Consider the following 26,111-nt stretch of genomic DNA (forward strand, 5'->3'; position numbering starts at 1 on the left):
AGTGTGCTAAAGACTTAATGAAAAGCTGTTGTTGGCCACAAACATGTTATGAATGAGAAAATAAACAGCGAGCAATTATATTACATATTTAAAGAAAAAAGCTTCCAGTGCAGCTTAACTTTATTGATCTTCGTATGTCTTAATAGCACAGAGATATAGGCAAGTAAGACACCATGAAGTTGACCAACAGGAAGAGATAAATGAGATGATAATTTATTTTCAAACACAGAGACACCATTAGATTAGCAGAAACATTGGGCAAGTTTGTTATATTTATATACATGAAGAAGATATAGTTTAAGTCAGTGAACTTGAGAAGGAATTTAAAAATTTCTAAGAAATTATTGAAAATAATGCTTGGAAATGCTTACTATTGTCACTTACTCCATCCCTTACTTATCCCTTATCCTCGCAACACTTGTTCTTCATTATTTATATTTATTCCTCTTACCTACTCCCCATCTCATTCTCTCATGTACTCGTGCAATTTCTTCTCAACTACACTCGTTTCTTCTTTAACTCAATTCTACTTGCCTCAAGCTTTGAGGATCCACACAAACACCTTATCCCACTATTTCATCTATTTCCTGCCCTGGCCTGATTACCCTAACCCTAACCCTAACCCTAACCCTAACCCTAGCCTGATTACCCTAACCCTAACCCTAACCCTAACCCTAACCCTAGCCTGATTACCCTAACCCTAACCCTAACCCTAACCCTAACCCTCTCAACTAAAAGCCACACAGCCCCTCTACCGCAAGAAACCTGTTCTGCACTGGTCTCATTGCCACACCAGCACATTGAGGTCACCAAGTATCTTAGAAGGTGAGACCCCTCAACTGAGTATGGATGCAGTATTGAGGGAGGTGGCTTTGTACTGGGTGAGAAGTTAGAGAATGAATAGAGAGGGGGAGAGAAATAAGTGTCTTGCAGTAGAGGAGATGCGTGGCTGGATCATAGCTGGAGAAAGAATGGAGAGAGGGAGTGGGGAGGTAATATGGTAAAGTTGTGATGAGGCATATATAAGGAAGTGGGCCAAGAGTTGGATAGGTTGGAATGGTAGGTAAGTTCTTGAGAGTGTGAAAAAGAGAGGTGGAGTGGAGGGATAAGAAGTGAGTGGGCATAGGTAGAGGGGTGTTAGGAGGATATGTTGTGCAGATGAGATTTGGCAGGGAAACCTTGTGCACAGGTAGGTTTGCATGTAAAACAGCTGAGTGTGAACTGGGGGTAATGTGGATGCTGTTTCTAGAATATCAGGCAACCAGGACTTCATTGGCTCATGCTGTAATAAGTCTGATGATGCGATGGCTTGTTTTATTACTGTGACTGGCATGTCCATTATCGGGATTAGCTTAGCGGCGAGATTGATGAAATCTTTGAAAACATTTCATGTGCAAGGCATTAGATTTGTAAATTTAGTTTAGTGGTATATGCTGAGTGTTTGCTGTGATATCTTTACTTCTTCAGTGCCATTGAAAAACTTATTTAAAACTTTTGAAAAGAATTTATCAAAGCATTATATGTTCTCCAATTTTTGACTGATTGCATACAGAAGTATTGATAAAAACAGAAAGATAGGCATATCCGCATGGATAAAGCATAGGTTATATACATTTAAGTGTATGTGAAAATGAATACTTGCTATTCTGTGGGCAATGCACTGAATATTCATTCCAATTTACTCAGCTGCAAATTAGGTAAGAAAAGTGAGAGAATGATGTGGTGGTAGAGTTGTTTAAGGCTTTAAGTGCTGATATATAATCTTCTCAGAAAAAAAAAAAGAGGCTACATTTAACTAGTGATTTGTCATCTATACTTCATCAATTTAGTATTGAACTGGTGAACAGTTATGGAAATTCACCCAATTCACATTAGCCTTTTGCTTTGCGTTTTACTTGTATATAGACATACATTTTGCACGTGTGTGTGTGTGTGTGTGTGTGTGTGTGTGTGTATGAGAGAAGGGAGAAAGAGAGAGAGAGAAAGCAGTGTGTGTGTATGCTTTTTATGTGTGCATATATTCTGTTTTGTAGATATACCACGCACACCACACTCACAGATATATATATGTAGTAGTTTTACATTAATTTTCCCATACTTTCTTGCATTCAATTGCTTTTTGAGCGTTTGAATATCTACATATTTTTGGAGTGGCTGCGTGTGTGTGTGTGTGTGTGTGTGTGTGTGAATGAGTGAGGGGTGGGTTTGTACATGGAGATATGCTAACACGCATTTACATAGTAAAGGAAAGAAAAGTGAAACAAAATGAAAGAGTAAATCTCTTCTATTTCGTATTTCTTGGTTGTTGATTGTTATGGATGTCATCATGATGATGATCATCATCATCATGAACATCATCCTCGTGATGTTCAACTTGTTCCAGCTCCACATTCTACATCTCACCCCTTCCCTGCTCTCTCTCTCTCCCCCTCTGCTTTTCCAGTCCTTATCTGGTCATTAGATCACTGCTTTCATATCTTACTCTCTTCCATATCAGTGTCTGAAAAACAAAAACACCAGAGAAATGAAATGGTAATAAATGCAACCCACTTCACTAATTTTATGTACTGTTTGATCTCTTTGGTTTTAATGAATACTGTAAATCATGTACTTTAATATATAGTGTTTGATTCCAGTTGAAATCAATGTTCAATCAAAATTACTATTACCACTCCTTCCTTCCCCTAACAACCTCATCATACTGAACAAAAACCAAAAAACAAACAAACAAAAACTAGCAAAGAAATTAAATGCTAAAACCTATAAATAAAAGTTCTGCTCAGTAGACTTCATAAGAGTTTTAATTTTACTTTGAGTTTGTTTTCTCTGTTTTATTTATTTATTTGTTTATTTTTTATAAAAGCAGGATATATTAATTAGCTGGTGGGTAGGTTGATGTCGATGTGGTTGTTTTTACTTTAGCTTGTGTTCCATGGATTAGTTTTTAACGGCTTTGTTGTTATGTGAAGTCTTTCACTAATTTGTGTGTCTTTTCCTTTAGCGGTGACAGTGGAGGATCACTGTTGTGGCTACTGTTGACGTTACTGCTGTTGTTGTTGTAGTGGTGGTAGCTGTGGCGTTAAGGGTTGCAGTGCCTGTAGCAGTTCAGGTTGCCTTTCTCTGTTATTTAACTTTATGTGAAGATGGCAACATAGTTGACACTCCAGCGATTTGAGAATTAATCCCTGCATCTGTTAGGATCTTTGTAGGATTTCACTTGTTACTAAGTAACGTTACTAAACCAGATAAGAGAATAACTGAGGTGAAAATACTCAGGGATGCCTGCTGTCTAGAAAACACATAGTAAAAGCCTACTAACATACATAATGTAGCGAGACGAGAGGTCTCTGCTGGGCAGAGAAAAAAATTATTTCCTCGGTGAGTTTTTCTGGTCAGGAGACTAGGCAGACAACCATCAGAATTTTAATTAATTGAAATTAATTAAAATTAGAATGGAATAGGGAGAAAGTTAAGTGTTTGGCAGCATGGTGACAACTATGAACATGTTTTTATTTTTATTAGATTTTATCAGGGAAACCTAGTCTAACCACTACTTGTAGATGACTTGACTGATTATATACAAATTTAGTGAATATATACTTGTAATTTGTCACACTCATCACTAAATACTCACTAAAGTTCCTTTATACTCTGAGATCTTTACTAAGGACTAAGTCTGTGGAGTAAAGAGTGGCTGTGAGGAATCCAAGGGAGATAATGATGCAAATATACAAATAAACTGATTGGGTTTGATATGTAAAACATGCCTACATTTGTAGATGTAAATAGAGAGGACACAAAGATTGAAAATTTTCAGTTGATGAATATTCATGTACAAATATGGAGATATTTATATATTAACAGAGCAAACTTAAACAGAATTCAAAGACACAGAAAAGTAAAGGGAGAATGTAAAACAAACTGTAGAACAAATATCTCATTCCTAAGAGACCTTGCTGCATGCAATCAAGCTCTATGCATAACACTTGTGGAAACGTATCTTAGACCTGATATAGGGGATACAGAAATACACATACCTCAATATGTTGTTATACACTCAGATAGAAAAGAATGAAGCCATGGTGGAATTGCTGTGTACATCCAAGAGGCCCTCATACCCTGCTGTCATATTCAAATTCAGTGTGTGACACACAAATGGTACACATAAGACAACTTAATATTCTTTCCTATTCTAATCACAAAGCCCAAAATGTTTGGGGAGGGAACCAGTCAATTAAATCAACCCCAGTATGCAACTGGTACTTAATTTATCGACCCCGAAAGGATGAAAGGCGAAGTCAACCTTGGCAGAATTTGAACTCAGAACTTGATATTGTCATATGTACTACATATCACTCACTGGATGCTCCAAATTATGCAGCTAAGTTTGAAGACTGCCTAGTGAAGATAGAAGTTCTCACCAAACTGGTACAACACATCAGTGTATTCCTTTTGAGTGACGTCGACTTCCCCATTGTGGGATGGCCTGGGGGCCAGATGCTCTCAGGAATGTCATACCACCAACGAACCAGGGCAAATAATATACTGGATCTCTGCTTCACTAACAATATGGACATTAACCATAATGTTAAAGTGACGCCGACATTAGTTTTGGATCACAGCATAATAGAGCTGTCTATGGATTGACCAAATGCCCCTGCAGACATACAGCCTATATGAAGCACCCAAAATCTCTCCAAACTAATTTTCATAAAGCAAACTGGAATTTGATTGAGAAAGAGATCCTTGAACAGGATTGGCCTAAATGCCTCTCCACACCAGACATTGACATGAACCACAAACGTTTCATGCCCATAATGCAAGCCATATGTGACAAATCTGTTGCAGTGCACAGGGCCAACACATACAAAAACAGGATCCTTAGGGAAAGGAAGATTCTTATGAGACAATGGACAAAGATTGTGAACTGCCTGAGCAAGCACCCTAAAAGTGGTTAGAAGTCTTGCCTGGAGAGAGCATTATTAGAGATTGAGAAACATCTACATCAATCTCAATAGAATGTTCCATCATTGGAGACAAATAGGGAAAATGTGAAGGGTATAGATTAAGGAAACAATGAGATAGAAGACTGGAGAAAAGGAATAAAGAAAAGAAGAAAGAGGAGCATAACAGTTCACAGTTCAACTTTCTGATAGTGTAGATGTTAGTCCATAAGTCCTTAGGTGCAATCCTGTGTAAATCCATGTATGGCTTCATAATGTAAATATCCAGAGATAAACGTGAGCATATTGAAGGTTTATAAGAGTAATAGCAGAGGTAGCTGTTGAGAGATAAAGAGAAAGAAAAATAAGTAAGAAGAGAGAAAGGTATTGATAAGGAAGCTGGAGGTACAGAGAGTGGAGGAGGAATGTAAAGATTGGTAAGAAGGATAAAATAAGGTAGATAGGAATATAATTTACCAAAATAAACAAGAATAAAATAAATATAGAAGGGTAAATAAGGAGGGAGGAGGAGAAGGTAAAGGAAGATAATGTAAAGAATACAAAATAAGGTAGAATGAAAGGGATTCAAAGAGAATAGTTTGTGTCAGTGCTGTTCTAGTTTGTGGGGAGTAGGGGAAGAAATCAAGTAGTAAGTGTTTGTGTCCTTTTTCTTCTTTTCCTTCTTTTCTTTATTCCTTTTCTCCTGTCCATTATGTCATCGTTTCCTTACTCTACACCCTTCACATTTTCTCTATTTGTCTCCGATGATGGAATATCCCATATTTTTGGATATCCCAGAAATAGCTGAAAGACTTTAAATTTTTCCCAATAATAATGGTTGGCGTTAGGAAGGGCATCCAGCTGTAGAAACTCTGCCAAATTAGATTGGAGCCTGGTGTTGCCATCCGGTTTCACCAGTCCTCAGTCAAATCGTCCAACCCATGCTAGCATGGAAAGCGGACGTTAAACGATGATGATGATGATGAATAACGTATGCCTTGTGATGTTTGTCTTGCTTTAGCATTTGTTGTCCTCTTTAAAAATTATATATGTGTGTGTGTGTGTGTATATATATATATATATGTATATATATGCATATATATGTGTATGTATATATATATATATGTATATATATGTACGTATATATATATATATATATATATATATATATATATATATATATATATATATATATATATATATATATATATATATATATTTGGAAGAATAACATGTTAACAACGTAATGATATGTCTTCTTTACGTTTTTTTTATTCCTCTGATGAGATTTTGCTCAAAAAATTGTTTTAATTACTGGAATTCAATTCATTTGGGCAAAATCGAAACAGCTGTAAGAGAATATGTTGAATTTTTGCAGTTAATAAATTATATTAATGCTACTTCTCCAGTTTGTGGATTTTAATTTGAATATTTTATGAACAAAGTTTAGGAATATTACAATTGCCAACAAAATAATATTTAACAAACCAGTAGTTCATTGGATATTTTCTATCCCTTAAGGTGGTTATTTTAACCTCTATTTACACTTATATACATGTGTGTGTGTATGTATATATATATATATATATATATATATGTGTGTGTGTGTGTGTGTGTGTGTGTGTATATATGTATGTGTGTGTATGTATATGTGTATATATATAAATATGTGTATATATGTATATGAATATGTATATATGTGTGTATATATACATATATGTCTATATATATGTGTGTATATATAAGTGTGTGTGTATGTATACATATACCTCTATATATATGTGTGTGTATATATATATATATATATATATATATATATATATATATATATATATATATATATATATATGTCTATTTAAAAATAGGATAGAATATTTATAAGAATTTATCAAGTAGTCAATGTGAAAAACCTCATAAGGGAAAAATTCATAATTATTCCCTTTAAATATATTTATTTATATTAAGGGCATCACTACATGTAAATGCCTCATGCTATGAGGGACTCTAAAATTCAAAACTACCATAATGAGTACAGTGTACCAAATGCGAGGGAATGCAAATCTTGAACTGAACTCGTAAAAAGAGATTCACCCACAAATCATATATGATCTCATAGTTAGTGTACAGATTACACTTTCTAATCGTCAGTACAGGCATACTCAAGACACATAAAAATGAACAAAAAAAATTAACATACCGGACAAACACCAAATGTATCCAGCAGAGTACATAGATCTGTTCACTCTTATACATCTATGTAAGAGGTGGCTGAATCTGTTTTTAAGAGTCCTGTTCAAGATTTGCATTCCCTTGCATTCGGTATACTGTATCCATTATGGTAATTTTGACTTTAAGAGTCCCTCATAGCGTGAGGCATTTACGTGTAATAATGCCCTTAATATATATATATCTATATATCTATGTGTATATATCTACATATGTGTGTGTGTGTGTGTCTGTGTGTATGTTTATATAGATGTATATGTATCTATAACACATTACAAGTGAGCTTGAATTTTGCTTGCAATGTTACCCAGCCAAACAGGTGCATAATAGGAAAATTCTATGAATTGAGTTGACCCTGCAATGTTAATATGAACTGAATAAAACAAGTTCTGTGTAAATCGGACAACTGGTCATTGAGATATTAGGAGTTTTTGGGGTATAAATACCCAGAACGGTGCATAATGGGATAATTCTCAGAAAATAACTTAATCTAGAAAGTGAAGAAACTCTTACCTTTCTATTAGACACAGTGGCGTGACAACGTAAAGATACAATTTGTTTTTTTTATAATCAATGTTTCTATTTTCACTTTTGTTAAACACAATATTTTAATCATTTGGAAATGTTTTTGAGTGTGATTTCAAAAATGTAAGTTGTTTGTACAGTAAGTATTTATATTTTAGCTTTCTTTAAACAAACAATATTTTAATGTTTTTTTTAGATTATTTTCAAGTGAATACCTTTACAAAAATTTATTTTGGCATATTTAAAAAAATATTTCTAAGTGAAAATGACTAAAACAACGGTAAATGTTTCGTCAAAGACCTGTTCATAACCTTAGTGTGAAATAATTTTTTCCATAGGATTTTTTTTAGTGCATTCAACATATCTCACTTTCACAGGTTTCGCTGGTATTTCTAGCGCACACTGCTACCACGTAACAGCTATTTGCGATAAAAGTCCCGAAATACTTGTTACATGGTAGCAGGGTGTGCAAGAAATAGCAGCCAAATGTTTCCTTTTCTGGGGGAAAGGAGCCATTTTCATGTGATTTCAATGTCACATTCATTGAAAGCATGTGAAATAACCGAGAAAAGAAAAATAAAGCCTACAAGACAAAACTACTTTGCTCATTATGGCTGTAATTTTAAGGAATTTCTCATCTTACTACATCAAATATATTTGTGCTATCTTTAATTGAATGTGATCTGTTTTGCTTTATGTTAAAGATAAAAGAAATGATTTTGTTTCTTGCTATTATTAAAACCATAATGTTTGTTGTAACAGAATCATATCATTAGAAAATTTTAAGAAATCCAACCTCTTAATATTATCTTGTGAAATCTTGTGACAAGTAACGAGTTCATTTTTGGATCACAAATTTATTATTATCTCAGCACATGTATATGTCTTTATTAATTTGACCATATTACACAGTTCCAGAAATGGTGAGTGCTGAATGGCACCAACTACAATTTAGCTGGTATGTTAAAGAGTGAGGAAGTTAGTGTTGTCTTTTCCTTACCACATACTTATTTGTGCTTGTTTTTTTTGCTCTTCATTGCATCAAATATGTTAACATTCATCATCGTCGTTTAACGTCTGCTTTCCATGCTGGCACAGGCTGGACGGTTTGATTGAGGACTGGTGAGCCAGAAGGCTGCACCAGGCTCCAATCTGATCTGGCAAAGTTTCTACAGCTGGATGCCCTTCCTAACGCCAACCACTCTGAGAAACTTGGCTATTTCAAGCATTTGCACACACAGGATTGTCTACAAGCTTAAATGTATAAAAGCACACAGATCTTGCAGATTTATTTGCTGCTAACTTTGCATACTTAATGCCAAACGTTTTGCATTTTATACACACATAGTATGCTTTTAATAGGAATGTGTGTGTTTGTGTGTGCATCATCAGCAAGCATATACAATGCTGTGTTCATCTTATGGACATTCACACCTTTCAGTTTATTTCTACCATTCATCTTTTACTTGTATGTCATATGTTCTTAATATTGAAACTGCAGCCTCACATTGCACATACTATTTACAATGACCTGAGTAGCTTGTCACAAGCTATATTGATTTAAATAAGGCCATTGTTAACCCTTTAGCATTCAGATTACTGTGTCAAACGTTATACTTAATTGCATCATTTTCAATTAATCTTACTTTATCCTATGATTTTAAGGTTTTGATGATGCAATTGTTTATTTTTAGAATGATATTGTAGGGTTGGTGTGAAAGGCTAGATCTGGCCAGTTTGAACATAAAACAGGTAGAATATTTGGGCCAGATACAGCCAATTTAAACGCTACAGGGTTAAATTTCGTTTTGCTTATGAAGTGAATTTATAATTTCTCTGTAGATATATGTTTGCAGTCATCACATATTAGCTGGGTCGTTGTCTAATATTAGCTGGTTTGTAAAATATCCACAATGTTTACTGATATTTTGCAGGATACAGAAGTTGATTATTCAGTTATTACATAGCTGTAAGGTTATTTTGTAAAAGCAAGTAGCCCGCTCATGTCACATATATTAACCGTTAGAAAATGTGTGTTGCATGTGTTTCATGTCTAATATTGCCAATAAACATTGATCATATGTTACCAGAGGTCAGGTATTTAATATCTCATGGGAGGGACAAGGTGAAAGCAATCATTAATGGGATGTGATTCATATTTCCCCTCTATTTTTAGAAGATAAAGCAAAACAAATCAAAGCAAAGATCTTTAACCAGTAACCACTCATTAAAATATATCCTTATGCAGTTGGGGGTGGGGGTACGAGAGAGAGAGAGAGAGAGAGAATGTGTATATATGTTTGTGTGTGTGTGACTTTCTACCCCTGTATGCCAATAACTGCTCCTTCTCATAGATAACTAAAACCATGTTTATTATCAATTAAATATATTCCTATTTATTCATTTTTATCCTAAGATAGCTTTGGTTGTGGAAACAATTGCAAGTACATAATATGCCAATCCCCACCCCACCCCAATAAAAAATCGTCTTCTAAATCACCTCAGAAAATCAGAACATGTGTTCAGTAAATTCCTTACCTTTACCAATATGCTGGCACCTAGTCTGATAATCAAGTCATTTCCTCTACCTTTTGTGAAAAAAGCTGGAATATCCACTGGTTTAAATTTGTAGCAAATCGTTTACACGTGTATTTTAAATGAAATTGTAAGTTATAGTGATTAAATGGTTAAAGTGCTTTTATCCTTCTCCTGTCATTAGGTCTAATCTTGACCATCATACTTTTTTATTGCCTGTTTAATCCTCTTGTTTACCAACCTTCCTGAGAACAATCCTAGTTCTAGGATGCAAAGCCTGTCATATCTAAATTAAATATTTCATTATAATTTCTTTCTAAGAAGTTTTTGTTATGTTCCAAACACAAGCTTAATCCTTTACCATTTAAACTGGCCATATCCAGCCTCTCACACCTATCCTACAATGTCATCTAAAAATAACATTCTCATCATCCAAATCTCAAAGCTATGAGATAATGCATGATTTATTCAGAACAATGTGAATATATGAGTATTACATTTGACAGAGCAATCATCATCATCATTGTCATCATCATTGTCATCATCATCAACAACATCATTCAAAGTAATCTGAATGCTAAAGGGTTAAACAGTGAAAAAGTTACTTTATTAAAACCTTCCAATTTGTGTATTATCTTCAAATTGATTGTTAGAAATGTGGTCATGAATGGATGGAGTTACTTTTTAATTTTTTTAATGTCTTCGTTGATTGGATGGTCAGTACTTGGGACATCTTCTAGAACCTTCAAGAGAGGAATGTGAAGAGGAAGGACGACTATTGTTTTCTGAATTATCTTCAAACTGAAAACCTGTTCTGACTGCTTGCATCAAAATGGTTTTGGTTAGAACCCCTTCAAAACCCAGATAATGGTATTAAAGTGGGTGATGGATTAAGCCTATTCCCCTATCTTACCCACAACCAGGAGCAGTCATAGTTATTGCTCCATTGCTGTCATCTTCACTGGCAGTTTTGGTGTGTGAAGTGTTTAAGAGGGCAAACAATATTTTATGTAACTGAATACTAAGTTTATAGAACTTTCTTTCCAAATTAATATTGATAAAGCAATACAAAAGATAAAACAAAGGTATTTATTGTTTCAAAAACACAAAAGCTTTTTCAGTTTGTCTGACGTTTTCCTTTGTCTTTCTTTACAGTCTGCACAGAAGTCTAAAATGAAGTCCTCCATGCAAGAAGGAAATGATGAAGTGAGCATCATCAGTTCACCAGTTAACGATTGTGGTTTTCACAAAGATTGCTCCATCACTGCTGCTGCTCAAAAGTTCCATGAGGTACTACCTGTGTGTCGACTCAAAGACATTATAAGCCCCCACAACTGTCCTGCAAAACAAGCTTCTCCACCGAACAGCAGTCAGTCTGGGAATATTTTTTCTGACAGTAGACAGGAAGAGTTCAGTGACAGTGTGTTTCTGAGTACCTGCAGCAGTTTTGATGAAACTGCTTCACCTGTACAAGTAAACAACACAAAGTCTTCTGATTTTAATCCTGCTTCTGAATTAAAACAGGACCACAACTCAAATAAAGCTCTGTCAGATTCCTTTGTCTCTTCCCAGAGTGAAACTAATGTTTCACTGCCTGACAGAAAATGTTGTAATCCCTCTTCACTGCCAGTTAATTCTGTGCTGCACAACACTGAATGTTCACAAGGAAACATCCTACAGAGTATACCACTGTCAAGGAAAAGGAAATCTTTCCATCGTGATACTTCACCAGAACTAATTTCGGATCATTGCAGAGCACCTGAGAATGGATTGGAAATTGATAGTGTGCCTTTGAAGACCTTGCAGAATAAAGTACGCTTTTCCCACTTAAACAGCACACCTGTCAGTGCTAGATCTACTTCTGCTAGTGATTCATCAAGAAACAATCTTAAGAAGATCAACTCAAAAATGGTAATTTTTATATATTTATATATTTATATTATTAATTATTCTATTTTAATTATATTTTAGATAAACTGAAGTTTCTTGTAAGGAGAGAAGTGATATCTGGATCCTTTTACACAGCCAAAGTTGATAATGTTTGTAGTTAAGGATTAATATGAAACTAGGGAATCATGCAGCTTATTCATACTTTAGTATTGTAGTGCAAATCATAGTATTGAGACGGCCCTTTTGAGAGTATTTTGTGAACAATTAGCAGTAGAGATGTCAAGTAAATGATTGAATTCACGCTATCAACATTACCTGGAAACACATAAAAGTGAAGAAAAAAAGGAGCAGTACAAGAAATGTATGCTACAGGGTGTTCAAAAAGTCTTTCCGCAGTGAATTTTTCCCCCCCCATGATGTATTTCAAATCATGTGTAGAAGAGTCAACTTATGTATTGAAAATAAAGGATGACTATTTCAACACCTTATAAAGTTTTTTAAAGCCGTGTAAAGTCTAATATATTCTTATGTTGCTTTACACCATGTTATAGATATGTTATTTTGCAATAAAATATTTACTGCAGAAAGATTTTTTGAACACCCTGTATTTACTGTTACCTTAAAGAAGAGAAGCAGTCAGTTATTTTATGTAACAATAAGAAGCACAATAAGATTGAGGTGACTGGAAAGTAGTGGACTGAAATAATTCAGTGGTCGTTATGTTGTGCTCTTAAAAGAAGATGATACATTATAGTGTTGAGATTAGTATTTTCTACTGAATGTCAAATAGCAGCATTGTAATAGTACTGTTAGATATTTTATTTTGAGAAAACAAACAGCCTTATTTATGGGCAAATATACACTTTTGAAGAATTGACCAGGTTATGTTTGATAGGAACAGAAAGTTGTCAGTTTTTTTTTAAATACAGCAGCAGTATTAACAGAAAAACACTTTTATGTTAGTAATGTTTTATCTTAATCTACCAAAGTTTCCATCTCACTGTTACCAGTTATTTCATTAGTGTAAAATTTAGAGTCACTCTATTGGAGTGAACCTCTTACAGAACAAAGGCAAATTATCTTACAAACGGACAAAATGATTTGCTGATTATAATAATGATGTTCCTTATTTCTAATCTATATCAGGTATCTATTGATAGACTCTAGTGTAAATTTTACTTGTTGGTTTTGATAAGATTCTGATTTGTTGATGATGTCCTTTCATTCTTTGGTGAACTCAGCACCATAGAAAGCTTTTAGTTCATATTTAAGTACACAGAATCCATTTCAGTGCCACTTAAATTAAACTCTGTGCTTAAATGGTTTCATTCATTGAAGAACTGTTGTATTTCTTGGTTTCAGTTTGAAACAATTTAAATTTTTAACATTGCTGTGATTTACTGAATTGTTCAGTGAAAAATATAAAATGCCTGCCTGTTCACACAAATACACATTAATATTATCGAGAGTGTGTGTGTGAGCATGCACACTCTCTCTCCCTCTCTCTCTCTCACTCTCTCTCTCTCTCACACACACACACACACATACACACAGAGGCAAACACACATGTAATGTAGAAAACATATCTGAAAGTATTGTGCTAATGGCTTAGAATACATATTGAGGTGTCTAAATTCTGTAATGAATGAAATTCACATTTTGGAAGAAACTAGAAGCAATTAGGTTTGCAATTATTCGTTTTTCTCAACTGTGTACATAAGTGATTGCTCCTTAAAAGTTAGGTGTATACTTCTTGAAGAAATAGTTATATTCTCATTTTATTAATTTACTTGATTATATATTTACTATTTAAAAAAACAACATTTCCATTCCATTTTGAATTAAATTTCCAGAATATTTTTTTCAATCCAACTTGCCCTGTTTTTATACATGTTGCTGCCGTTGTAACTGAAATGTTATAAATGTCAACCCTGTTGATGTCCTAGGATATCATTATCGGAGTGTTTATTACGAACTGTTAAAGAATGAGTGAGTGAGTGTGTGTGTGTGTGTGTGTGTGAAAACAAGAACAAAACCTTTAGGGTTTAAAAACAAAAGGTAGAAAAATCATTTGTTCTGTAGGAACCAACGTTACTGGTACTTCTAACCCGAAGAGGATGCCTCTTCCAGCTGGTTATTTGATGCTATCTGCACCTGATATATATTGCAGGCAGCGGGAGTGAATCCCTACCATCTAGTCATGAGAGCACCAAATCCTACAGTTTTGACCTCTTTGTGGTCATCCTCAGTGGTGGATACTTGCCTGCTAGTGATAGCAGCAGTTCATTTCAGCATGCAATATATAGAAAAGTAAGTGGCACACAGTTACTGATCATGCAACAAGCAAATGGCTAGTTTAGATGACCACAATGAGGTCAAAACCATATGGTCTGGTGGTCTCATGGCTAGAAGAAGGTAGGAGTTCACTCTCTTGCTTGCAATTACATCAGGTGCAGATTGCATCAAATAACTAATTGAAGGATGTGTCTTCCTGGGGTTAAAAATACCAGTAACATCGGTTCCAATGGAACAGCCATGCTGAAGTGGCAATAAACACTACTTCTCAGTATAGTTACTGCTCAGATCTCTTATAGAGATTTTCTAACTTGCTGATTTGTTTTAATATCTTGAAGAAATTTTGTTTTAATTGGAACAAAATATATTATGATTGATTGGTATTCCATTATATCTATCTGATGTTGTTATTATTTATTATTATTATTATTATTCTTAAGGTCACTGCCTGGAATCGAACTCGGAATCTTGGGGTTAGTAGCCTGCGTTCTTAACCACTACGCCATATACCCGTGTGCAATTATGGAGTGAATTTTAGGGCTTATAAATCTAATATTTTCCTATGCTTCCTTAATACCGGTTCTCATATGCTATTCATATCTGCACTCAGTCTGCTTAGGAGGTTGTTGTGTCCTAGCATATGTGCTGCTTCTTTTAGTTTTCGTATTTTCCACTGATGTTCTCTGTCTATTATTTTAACTTCATGCCACAGGAGGAGGCGGTCTCCATTTTTTCCATACATGATCAGCTATACCCAATTTAGCAATATCTCCTTGTGTCACAGCTTTGCAATGTTTGTCTACCCTTATTTCAATTCCAGGCAGTGACCTGAATCATCATCATCATCATCATCGTTTAATGTCCGTTTTCCATGCTGGCATGGGTTGGATGATTTGACCGAGGACTGGTGAATCAGGTGGCTACACCAGGCTCCAATCTGATTTGGCAGAGTTTCTACAGCTGGATGCCCTTCCTAACGCAAACCACTCCGAGAGTGTAATGGGTGCTTTTACGTGCCACCGGCACGAAGGCCAGTCAGGCGGTACTGGCAACGGCCACGCTCAAAATGGTGTCTTTTATGTGCCACCTGCACAGGAGCCAGTCCAGCGGCACTGGCAACGATCTCACTTGAATGTTTTTACACGTGCCACCGGCACAAGTGCCAGGATACAGGTGCCATCACGATTTTGCTTTCGCTTAGTTTCGTGTCCAATTAAGGAGACAACGGTTGGCATAAGTGCCAGCCATCGAATTTAGTTCAATTTCACTTGCCTCAACAGGTCTTCGCAAGCAGAGTTTAGTGTACAATGTAGGAAGGTACGCATCCCGGCAGAGGCCTTGAATTTAGGTCTCACTTGGCTTGCCGGGTCTTCTCACGCACAGCATATTTCCAAAGGTCTCGGTCATAAGTCATTGCCTCGGTGAGGCCCAATGGTCAAAGGTCGTGCCCTTTCACCTCAGCCCAGGTCTTCCTGGGCCTACCTCTTCCACAGGCTCCCTCAACTGCTATGGTGTGGCACTTTTTCACACAGCTATCCTCATCCATTCTTGCCACATGCCCATATCAGTGCAAACGTCTCTCTTGCACACCACAGCTGATGCTTCTTAGGTTCAACTTTTCTCTCAAGGTACTTACACTCTGTCTAGTATGCACACTGACATTACACATCCATCGGAGCATACTGGCTTCATTCCTTGTAAGCCTACACATGTCCTCAACAGTTACAGCCCATGTTTCACTGCCATGAAGCATGGCTGTTCGTACACTTGCGTCATACAGTCTACCTTTTACTCTAAGTGAGAGGCCCCTTGTCACCAGCAGAGGTAAGAGCTCTCTGAACTTTGCCCAGGCTATTCTTATTCTAGCAGCTACACTTTCAGCTCACCCTCCCCCACTACTAACTTGGTCACCAAGATAGCGGAAGCTCATCATCATCATCATCATTTAACGTCCGCTTTCCATGCTAGCATGGGTTGGATAGTTTGACTTGGGATTAGTGAGCCAGATGGCTGCACCAGGCTCCAATCTGATCTGGCAGAGTTTCTACAGCTGGATGCCCTTCCTAACGCCAACCACTCTGAGAGTGTATTGGGTGCTTTTACGTGCCAACAGGATGAGGGCCAGTCAGGCGGTACTGGCAATGGCCATGCTCAAATGGTGTTTTCCACGTGCCACCGGCACAAGTGCCAGTAAGGCGACGCTGGTAACGATCACACTCGAATGGTACTTTTTACCTGCCACCAGCATGGGGGCCACACATTATTTACATCAAATGTAAATAACCTACCTGACAATGTTTGTTACTCTGTTTGGACTTGTTCATAAGCAGCTCAATTATTGATGTTCCTACTTTACATGGAACGTTTTCTTTTACTCTTTCACTGTTTCAAACTTCTGAGCTGGAACCACACTTGAGTAGTGTTATCAATGTCAACATTGGTTCCAATATTATCTTTACAATCACATTGTTGCAGATTTATTTTTACAAATACATTCAGCCAACTATATACAATGCTGAGTTTGGTAGGTTCGAGCATGACTGAATGAGTCAGCAGCAATAGTGGTTCACAGTTTATGATCTTAGCCAATTCTGTAAAAATTACTAAATTATATAATGTAAAATTTAGGGATAATTTTCCAAAGGTGAAAGCTAGATTTATAATTATTTTTTGTGAGCATAAACACTCTCTTGTACCAGTCTGATAATGAGAAGTCCTCGTTCAACTGCCTACCTATAGAAGTCAGAAATATAAACGGGACCTCTACTGAGAAATTCAAAGAACATTGAATAAACTTGCAATGATGATATTGGGCCAGCAAGCCATTTAGGGGAGAAAATAAATTAAGGTGGTACTCCGGCATGGCCACAGTTCTACAAAGAATAACAAGTTAGATGGTTTCAAGAAACGTAGAAACATAAAGTAAGCTTGACTTCACAAGGGTGTTGTTAATGTGCAAGCATAAATTGGATGATGAAGCTTGTCATAACATTCTTCCTACATGCAAAATGTGTCCTTGATAGGATAAATCATATAATGAAAGTGTTATATAAACATGTTCTTTAGTTCAGCAAGTTTCAAATAAAATAACTTGGAAACCTTCAGCTAAATTATTTTAGTGCAATAATACAGCAGTTGCACTAAGTTCATCTCAATTTTAGACTCAAATTTATGCACAACTTCTTATATTCATCTTGAATTTATCACATTAAAAATGTTACTATTCTGTTTTTGTTGCTTTGACTATATTTCATTCTCTCTGTGTTCTTCTTCTTCTTCTTTTTCTTCTTCTTCTTTTTCTTCTTCTTCTTTTTCTTCTTCTTCTTTTTCTTCTTCTTCTTTTTCTTCTTCTTCTTTCTCTTCTTCTTCTTCTTCTTCTTCTTCTTCTTCTTCTTCTTCTTCTTCTTCTTCTTCTTTCTCTCTTCTTCTTCTTCTTCTTTCTCTCTTCTTCTTTCTCTCTTCTTCTTCTTTCTCTCTTCTTCTTTCTCTCTTCTTCTTCTTCTTCTTCTTCTTCTTCTTCTTCTTCTTCTTCTTCTTCTTCTTCTTCTTCTTCTTCTTCTTCTTCTTCTTCTTATTATTATTATTATTATTATTATTATTATTATCTTTTTCTTTTCAAAACTTTAGAGACAATCTAAAAAAAGTAACACATTTCGGAGCAGATTGAGAAAGGCTTTTGAACACATCCAGAATAATGAAGGTTCTATACAAGGCAAGACCAACCTCACTCAACAGATGGACTGTTTTTCTCCATTCAGCGAGTCTTCAAGAGTGAAAAGACCTAAATGTGTAAAGTCCTTAGAATCTGATGTTGGTGAGGAATCGCACATCAGTGTAAACAAGACAAGAGAAACACACAGCGATGTTGAACTGGGGCTTCAGAAGAGATTGCAGTTTAATGAATCTCCATTAATATTTCACCACCATAGTTGGGCCTCCCTTGGTGCCACAAGTCAAAATTCTATCTTGACAGATACATCTAGAAATTTAGATGATTCAAACACATCAAATTCTTTTAAGACTTGTGAGTCAAAAACATTTTTTTCTAATTCAAATACTGGTGATTCATGTACTTCATCTACACGGAATTGGCACAAGCTAGAAGCTCTTGTCACTCCTCTTACATCAAAGAACCATGTTCAGGTATGCTAATTATTTTCATAATCTTATTTTTAACCTCACTGTTACTCATTAGCTTTTTGGGAAAATAAATAAGTTATTCCTTTTACAAGTAGCTGTTAGATTTGTATATGTTTCTTTCTTTGTTTTTGTTTATATTAGCTGCAGACATGGCTGTGTGGTGTGAAATTTACTTCCAAACCACAAGGTTCTGGGTTCAGTCCTATTTTGTGTCACCTTGGTAGAGTGCCTTTTACTATAGTCTTGGGCCAACCAAAGCCTTGTGAGTGGATTTGGTAGATAGAAACTGAAAGAAACCTGTCATATGTGGGCGTGCATGTGTCTTTGTGGTGTATTTGTCCCCACCACTTCTTGACAGCTGGTGTTGATGCGTTTATATACCCATAACTTAGCGGTTTGGCAAAAGACACTAATAAAATAAGTATCAGGCTTTAAAAATAAAAATAAGCACTGGGATTGATTCGTTTAGCTAAAACCTTTCAAGGCAGTGCCCCAGCATGGCCGCAGTCTAATGACTGAAACAAGTAAAAGATAAAAGATAATGAACCTGGTAAACCCCCTTATCCCCACAACAGTAAACCTGCTTATCAACCTACGCTGTCAGCAAGATGTACATCGAAGTCAGTAACTATGGCTAAATTTAGTTACAAACATTTCAAGTGTCATTGTATTTTAGAAGTTCGCTTTCATGTTTTAAACAAGACTTCATAAGATGAAGTAATCTCAAATTTTTCCATTCTCTGAAAACTTATATAAGCTAAACTATACATAGCAGAGAGATTCTCAAGGAATTCATTCAAGCATAAAACTAGTCATTTAAAATCTTTCATTCAATATTTCAGACTGTTCTTTATTTGTTTTTGGAATTTTACCTTCACATGTCTTGCGGTAGTGGTAGTAAACACCTAGAAAATATAGAAGAGATTATTTTGTTTTTTCATGCATAATATACATTCATCTATATTTCTCATTTATTAGAAATGAAAAAGTAAAGCTATTTTTTAACATTTTTTAAAAGTTATTCTATTTGATTAATGTAATGGCAGTGGCTTGTTTTGATTGGACTAGTTCTCAGTAAATTTGCTATTAATTAACATTCTCCTCTCTTGAAGTACCAAAATGCCATAGGTTATGATAGAGACTTTCCAAAGTAATTATATGTGTTAGTCCATTTATAATTCCTTTTGGGTTGTTTGTTCTGTTTTTTTATTCATTAGATTCTGTTTTTGTAACTGATTGAAATTATCTTCCATTTTATGCTGTGGTTATTTCCCCAGCAGGAATAGTTTTATTTTCAGCTATAATTGAAGAAATAATCTATTATTGGGACAGTTGTTCAAAACAAGAATTAGTTGAGAAAGTGATTTTATTAATTCTTCACCTGATCTCTTGGTTTGTCCCATAACAAACAGCAAAATTATGGAACTTTTTGGGTAGAAGGAAGTGGATTCTAAAATCTCCTGTTTGTTAAATCTAGAGATGTCAAGGAGTAAAATAACATGTGTTGCTCTATTTATTCTCTCCTCCACCATTGCTGTCACCACCACCACCACCACCACCATGATACTGATGTTACAAAACTAATCTAAGACTTAAACTCTTAGTCTCTGAAACTAGTTTATCCTTTTAGCATTGAAACCAGCCATATCAGGTCCAAATATTCTATCTGTTTATGTTTGAACTGGTCAGATTTGGCCTCTTACATGTCTCCTACAATGCCTCAAGCTATGAGGATAATTGAAAGCATTGTGAATAAATAGGCATTACATTTGGCAGAGTAATCTGAATGCTAAAGGATTATAGTAAACCCTTCCTTTACAGGCTCTCCCTACCCACAATCAGTCACATTAACTTCACCCAGTTATCCCTGTATTGGGAGGTGTGACAAGACTCTAAATACCACTCTTCCAACTTATTAATGAATAAGTGTGTGTGTGTGGTTTAACCCAAGGTTTCAACAGACTTAAGTTCAAAAGTGTTTGAACTGTGAATATCCTTCTTATTCTTTTAATCTTTTACTGTTTCAGCCTTAAGGCTATAGCCATGCTGGAGCAAGGAGCATCTATGTCCAAGTGTTCTTCTAGTTTTGATTGGAGATGTGGGTACTATTTCTAGCTAGCTAAGTGTTAATGTAGGAGCTCATGCATGCATGCATGCGCAAACACACAAGCATGCATATGTGCACTCATATTAAGTACAATGGCTGCATGGTTACCTGGTCGGAATGACTACCTGGGCACATGTTCAGATCTTAAACTATACACCATGTTGATCCTTTCAGCATTGTATAGGACTCTGTTTGCCTGAGGGATCAAAAGTAGGTACTGCTTCTACTTCATGGTTGAGTAGCTAACAGTGGGAAGGGGAAAGCAGCTGTTCAAAATATGGATGAAATAGCAAAGAGATATTATAGAAAATAGAATTAAAACAATAAAAAGAAAGGAAAAAAAAAAGTAGTTAACACACAGGTGGCCTTTAAATAGATGGCTGAACAGTTTACCTTGTCTAATGGGAAAAGTATCATTAGTTTGTTTAGTTAAGAAAATAAAAAAATAAAAAAAAATAGAGGGATGGTTTGAATTGACTTTTGATTGTTTCAGGGGATGGAAGAATTGTCTGATCAATCCTTTAAAATCAAAGTCAATTTGATATTTATGTTGATGTAAAGATAGTACAGAATGAGGATTAACATGACTGGACATTCTGTTATGATTGATTTGCAGTCTGCTTTGTTGTTTTGATGTTGTAATATTAGTGAGAGAATAACTGAACTAAACAGTGATTAACTTTATCAATAGGTTTTTATAGCATTTTTATGTTGTTAGGTATATATATAGGTAGGAGTGAGTGAATATTGATGTCCTAATTGGATATACACCCAGTGTGTGGTTAGTGAATTGTGTAGCTGGGATATGTCATGTATGAACTTGCATACGCCTGTATTTATGTTTAGATTATTATTATTTGGTTTGACTCAAGTTTGGTCTTATTCTTGGTAGGATTCACGTGGGTAGCGGGTTACTACCTGTAACCTTAGCTATCCACAAGTTTTCAGAAGTCTTTCAAGTGCTTAGAACCCTCCTGACAATCCTTGCTTTCCATAAGAGACAAACATTCTGTAGGAGCTCTACCGGGCATTCTATTCCAATCTCCTTCTACCATTTGTCTATATCTTTGTTTACTGTTTCCCAATGCACCAATTATTATAGGCATGACATTTACTGTTCCCATACTCCAAATTCTTCCCATTTCAAATTTTAAGGAATTGTACTTTTTTTGTTTTTCATCCTCTTTCTTTACGATCCTGGAATCAAACAGGCATGATAGCTTGATCAGTAAGCAAAAACAGGCATGCTGGGTCAATTAGAAAGATTATTATTATTATTATTATTGTTATTATTATTATTATTATTATTATTATTATTATTATTATTACTATTATTATTATTTGCTTTTGTATACCTACTGGAGGAGTTACCTCAATCCTATAAAATATTACCAAAAATGAAGTAGGTTGACAAGTTTATTTTTTGAACCTGTGGAAGGTACACTAGATGCCAAAATATCATTCACTTGATAACAATTGGTTCTTTTTCATTATTATTATTATTATTATTATTATTATTATTATTATTATTATTATTATTGTTATTATTATTATTATTATTATTATTATTGTTATTATTATTATTATTATTTCATGCATATCATATATGCTCAACAGATTCAACTGTTGGAAAAGAAAAGTTTCTAACATCGGGCTGCAACAAGTAAGCTTAGATGCCAAGAACCCTCCTAAGTATTCTAGTTGTCCCTAATAACACTGTTTTCTTGAGCTGTACTAAACCTGGTATTTTCTGGAGCTGTGGTGAACAGAATTGTTAGCACACCAGACTAAAATGCTTTCTGACTTTTCATCCCTTTTTATATCCTGACCTTGCCTTTCGTCCTTTTGAGACATGGGGACACAGATGCACATGCCCACATACATTGGGCTTTCAGTTTCCGTCTATGAAATCTGTCTATAAGTCTTTGGTTGGACTGAAGCTTCTATTGTAGAAGACACCTGCTGAAGGTGCTACTCCATGTTAGTAACATGTAGTGGGATAACATCTTCTGTCTCCACACATAAAGCAACAGCTGTGCTAAGTTCTGATCTTAAGAAATGTTACTTGAAAATCACTCAGCAAGTTTTTCTTTCAAAATGTGATCTATTGATCTTATCCATAGTAAAGATGTTCTTGTTTTGTTCTTTGTTTTTATTTTGTGAATTTTTTTTCTATGTGCTTCTATTACATATTCCATATTAAGTAATGTTTTGTGATCAATGCATGAAATGATCAAAGGATGCTACAAGTGTAATGCAGTACTCCCAGCCAACACATTATATTTTTGTTTCAATGTTTTTCATGAGAACCTACACACCGGTTTTAAGTGTTTTGGAATTGTAACTCATACATAAATCCACATTCATATCTGCAAGATTGTTTAACTTCTGCTAGCATCAATAGATAAATAGATGTAAAGCTATTAAGATATAACCTGAAAAATATAGAACGAAACAAAGTAATTCTCATCAAATTAATTGGGATCGAACCTCTTTAATTCCTATCCTTCATCTTACTTTTACAGTCTTTGTCATTGATAATCGAATATGTCTGCATTATTAATAAACAACTCTATTGTTTTTTTAAATGGAAGTACATCTTTTTTTACTGTGACCCAGACTTGTAAATATATTTGTATAATTTATGGCTGCACCCCATTAATATAAACTGAGAACGAGTTGACCGACGTAAGTAATATTTATGGAAACACAAGTGAAGCTTAATACTTTGTGTTTTTAATATTGGTAAGAATAAAAGCGTCTACGCACCTTGCTTGATATCACAAAGGGTTTATTATTGATAGTTCCTATTGTTGATTGAAGCATTCGAGCTTACAATGAGAGAAAAACATGCAATGTTTTGTAAGACAATTGATCTGTTTAATTCAAGCAAAGATCAATTTCCATTTTGTGGTCATAAAGTGCAAATATATCAACTGTTTTGTCTTATCAGTTTTGCTGCTTTTCTTTTTAGTCTGTGTCTGCGAGCAAGTGAATGAGTGCATGTGTGTGTCTGTGTGTCTGTATGTGTGTGTGTGTGTGTGTGTGTGCATAGAAACTTGTCCTTAATGTTGTTCTTTTTAAGTTCATTTAGCATTTAATCCACCCGAGCTGGTCGCCAGCTGCCTAGTGACAATGCAGTCAGATGTTAGACTCCATCCAAGTACATTCCTCTATTTTAGAATAGACTTCTCATAAAAAAAAAAATGGGTGAACAAAGCAAAACAAAATTAAATTTGTAAAGCTTTCACTCTGCTCTAAAACTACCATCAGAAATCTCATATATGCCATGTTGTTTGTTATTTTCTTTTTAATTTTAAGAAGCTATTATAATCATCAATATCAGTGAAAAACAATGCAACATCTTGTCCTTTGTTGATTGAACAATCAGGCTTCAATGAATGGTACCACACTCTGCAATGGCTGTAGAGTTCTACCAAATGTAATATTCATGCAACGAACTGTGTAAGACTGCAATATAAAGATTACACACAGTGCCACCACACATCTCATTCAAATAATGAATGGTACCACAAACTGGTAAACATCAAAATAACCTCAAGTGTTACCATTGCATAAATAACATTCTTTTATACTTAAAAGGAAATTTCATTTTAGATTTAATTTTCTTTTCATTTTAGCATTATATGTAATTTTTATTGTTTAAAATATTTATATAGAAAATTATGTTTTTCTATTATTGCTTGCATTATTGTTTATTTAAATATAACTTGCTGACTGGATTTGAAGATAGAACAATATATTTTTCGACCAGGGAATTTTTGCAGTTACCAAGTTGATAATATGCTTATATCTCCAATTTGAGTTCACACCCTTTTCCTATCAAATAAGTGCTACAAAACTACAGTACAAGCAATAAGCAAGCACCCTCTCTGTCTGTGCTGAGCTACTTTACTCCCAACAGCAATCACATCATCCTTCATCTAAACTATGAGAAACTTTTTTAACATCCAAACGAAATGCTTTTGGCAGCATTTCGTTTGTGCTTACATTCTCAGTCCAATTTCTGCCAAGGTTCACTCTGCCTTTCATCATTTGGAGTTGATAAAATAAGTACCAGCACTGAATTGATGGAACTGGTTTGCCTTCCACTTCGAACTTGCTGGCCTTGTGCTAAAATTTGAAACCAATATTTCATCAGTTTATTGCTTTGACATTTTAAACTTGAAGCAGCTTCTGCTCTTTTCACTTTGTCACCCATTGATGTGTATTCCAATGTTTCCATTATTGAAATAAGTAAATAAATGGTAAATGATGTGAATTAAAATAGGACTTGTTTTTTCTTTAAGAACAGAACTATTAATCTATTTACAATACTTTTTCTGGGAATATACCAATTACTGTAAATTTTGGTTTTACTACTGAAACAATATTTGCACAACACAAGTAACTGACTGATCTCTCTCTCTCTCCCTACCTTCCTCCCACCCTCTCCCTCACATACACAGATGTGTATAGATGTATATATGTCTGTGTGCATACACACACACACACACACACACATCTCTTTCTGTCTGTGTGTGTATATATATATGTATAATCTTCAAATCTGAAAATTTTGTTCTCTTTGATTTAGAATTATTCAGATATTAGCTATCAGTCTTTTATCTACTCAATATCTCTTTTTGCCTTTGTAGCTTCAATCTTCTGATTGTGGTTATTGTTGTTGCCCATATCTCTCCCCACCCCCCTCTTTCAAACATGTTGCTTGATCTGAGTTTCAAATAAGACTGCAGAAATTTGGTAAAATTTACATTTATGACCTAGGTTAGGCAGCAAAGACTGCTGTCTGCATTTTAGAAATTCCTGTTAAATTTTACTTTGGTTTTCGCTTATCAAAAAGCATCTCCATGAAAAGGATGGTTCTGCAATATAATTTTATTGAACAGAGTCTAGCAGATGAACAGCCTCAAATGAACAATGATATTTATTTTGTAAGAAAACAGTTTTTTGTTAACTATATTCTTATATTTAGAACTGTTGCATATTAACTTCTTCATTAGGACTGCTCTGGGACAGAATGTCTTCTGATATGTTGTTTATCTTTTTCTATACAATGAATACCCCTGTTATGCTTGCTGCAACAATCAATACAATGTGGTGCTACTCTGTTGGTCAGCCAAAATTAAAGTTTAGAATTAATTCAGATGTTCAGCATTGAATTGTAATGAAGTGAAATAGTGAACTGAGATGTTTTGCAAACAACTTGCTACCTGTTGAGAACTCCGCATATCAGAAGCCAGCAAGTGTATGGGGTCATCAGGAGAGAATTCGTGCCATTTCAGGGCCTACCTCTCGATGGTATCAATGTGCACTGCCCCCCACCCTCACTGATATGTGGCCTTGCTTGCTAGATCAACTGGTTATTAAATAATAGTGTTTCTAGTGCTTATGTTAGTCTTGGTTAACCACATAATTTGTTTTGCTCA

The 26,111-nt window shown here is 35.0% G+C and overlaps 1 protein-coding gene across 2 annotated transcripts in view; it reads left to right on the forward strand.

Annotated features, from left to right (window-relative positions):
• LOC106867829 (serine/threonine-protein kinase greatwall) overlaps positions 1-26,111 on the forward strand; it is a 729,021-nt gene that overhangs the window by 334,558 nt on the left and 368,352 nt on the right. For both annotated transcript variants that reach the window (XR_016242045.1, XM_089353060.1), the window contains exons 9-10: positions 11,385-12,140; positions 18,042-18,557. Coding sequence is in view for 1 of the 2 variants with exons in the window: in XM_089353060.1 (XP_089209186.1) it covers positions 11,385-12,140; positions 18,042-18,557 (1,272 nt within the window). In the remaining variant the exon portion in view is untranslated. The remainder of the gene's footprint in view (positions 1-11,384; positions 12,141-18,041; positions 18,558-26,111) is intronic.

The sequence above is a fragment of the Octopus bimaculoides genome, chromosome 5 (genome assembly GCF_046866305.1).
Source record: "Octopus bimaculoides isolate indiv1 chromosome 5, ASM4686630v1, whole genome shotgun sequence".
In the NCBI taxonomy this organism is placed as follows: domain Eukaryota; kingdom Metazoa; phylum Mollusca; class Cephalopoda; order Octopoda; family Octopodidae; genus Octopus; species Octopus bimaculoides.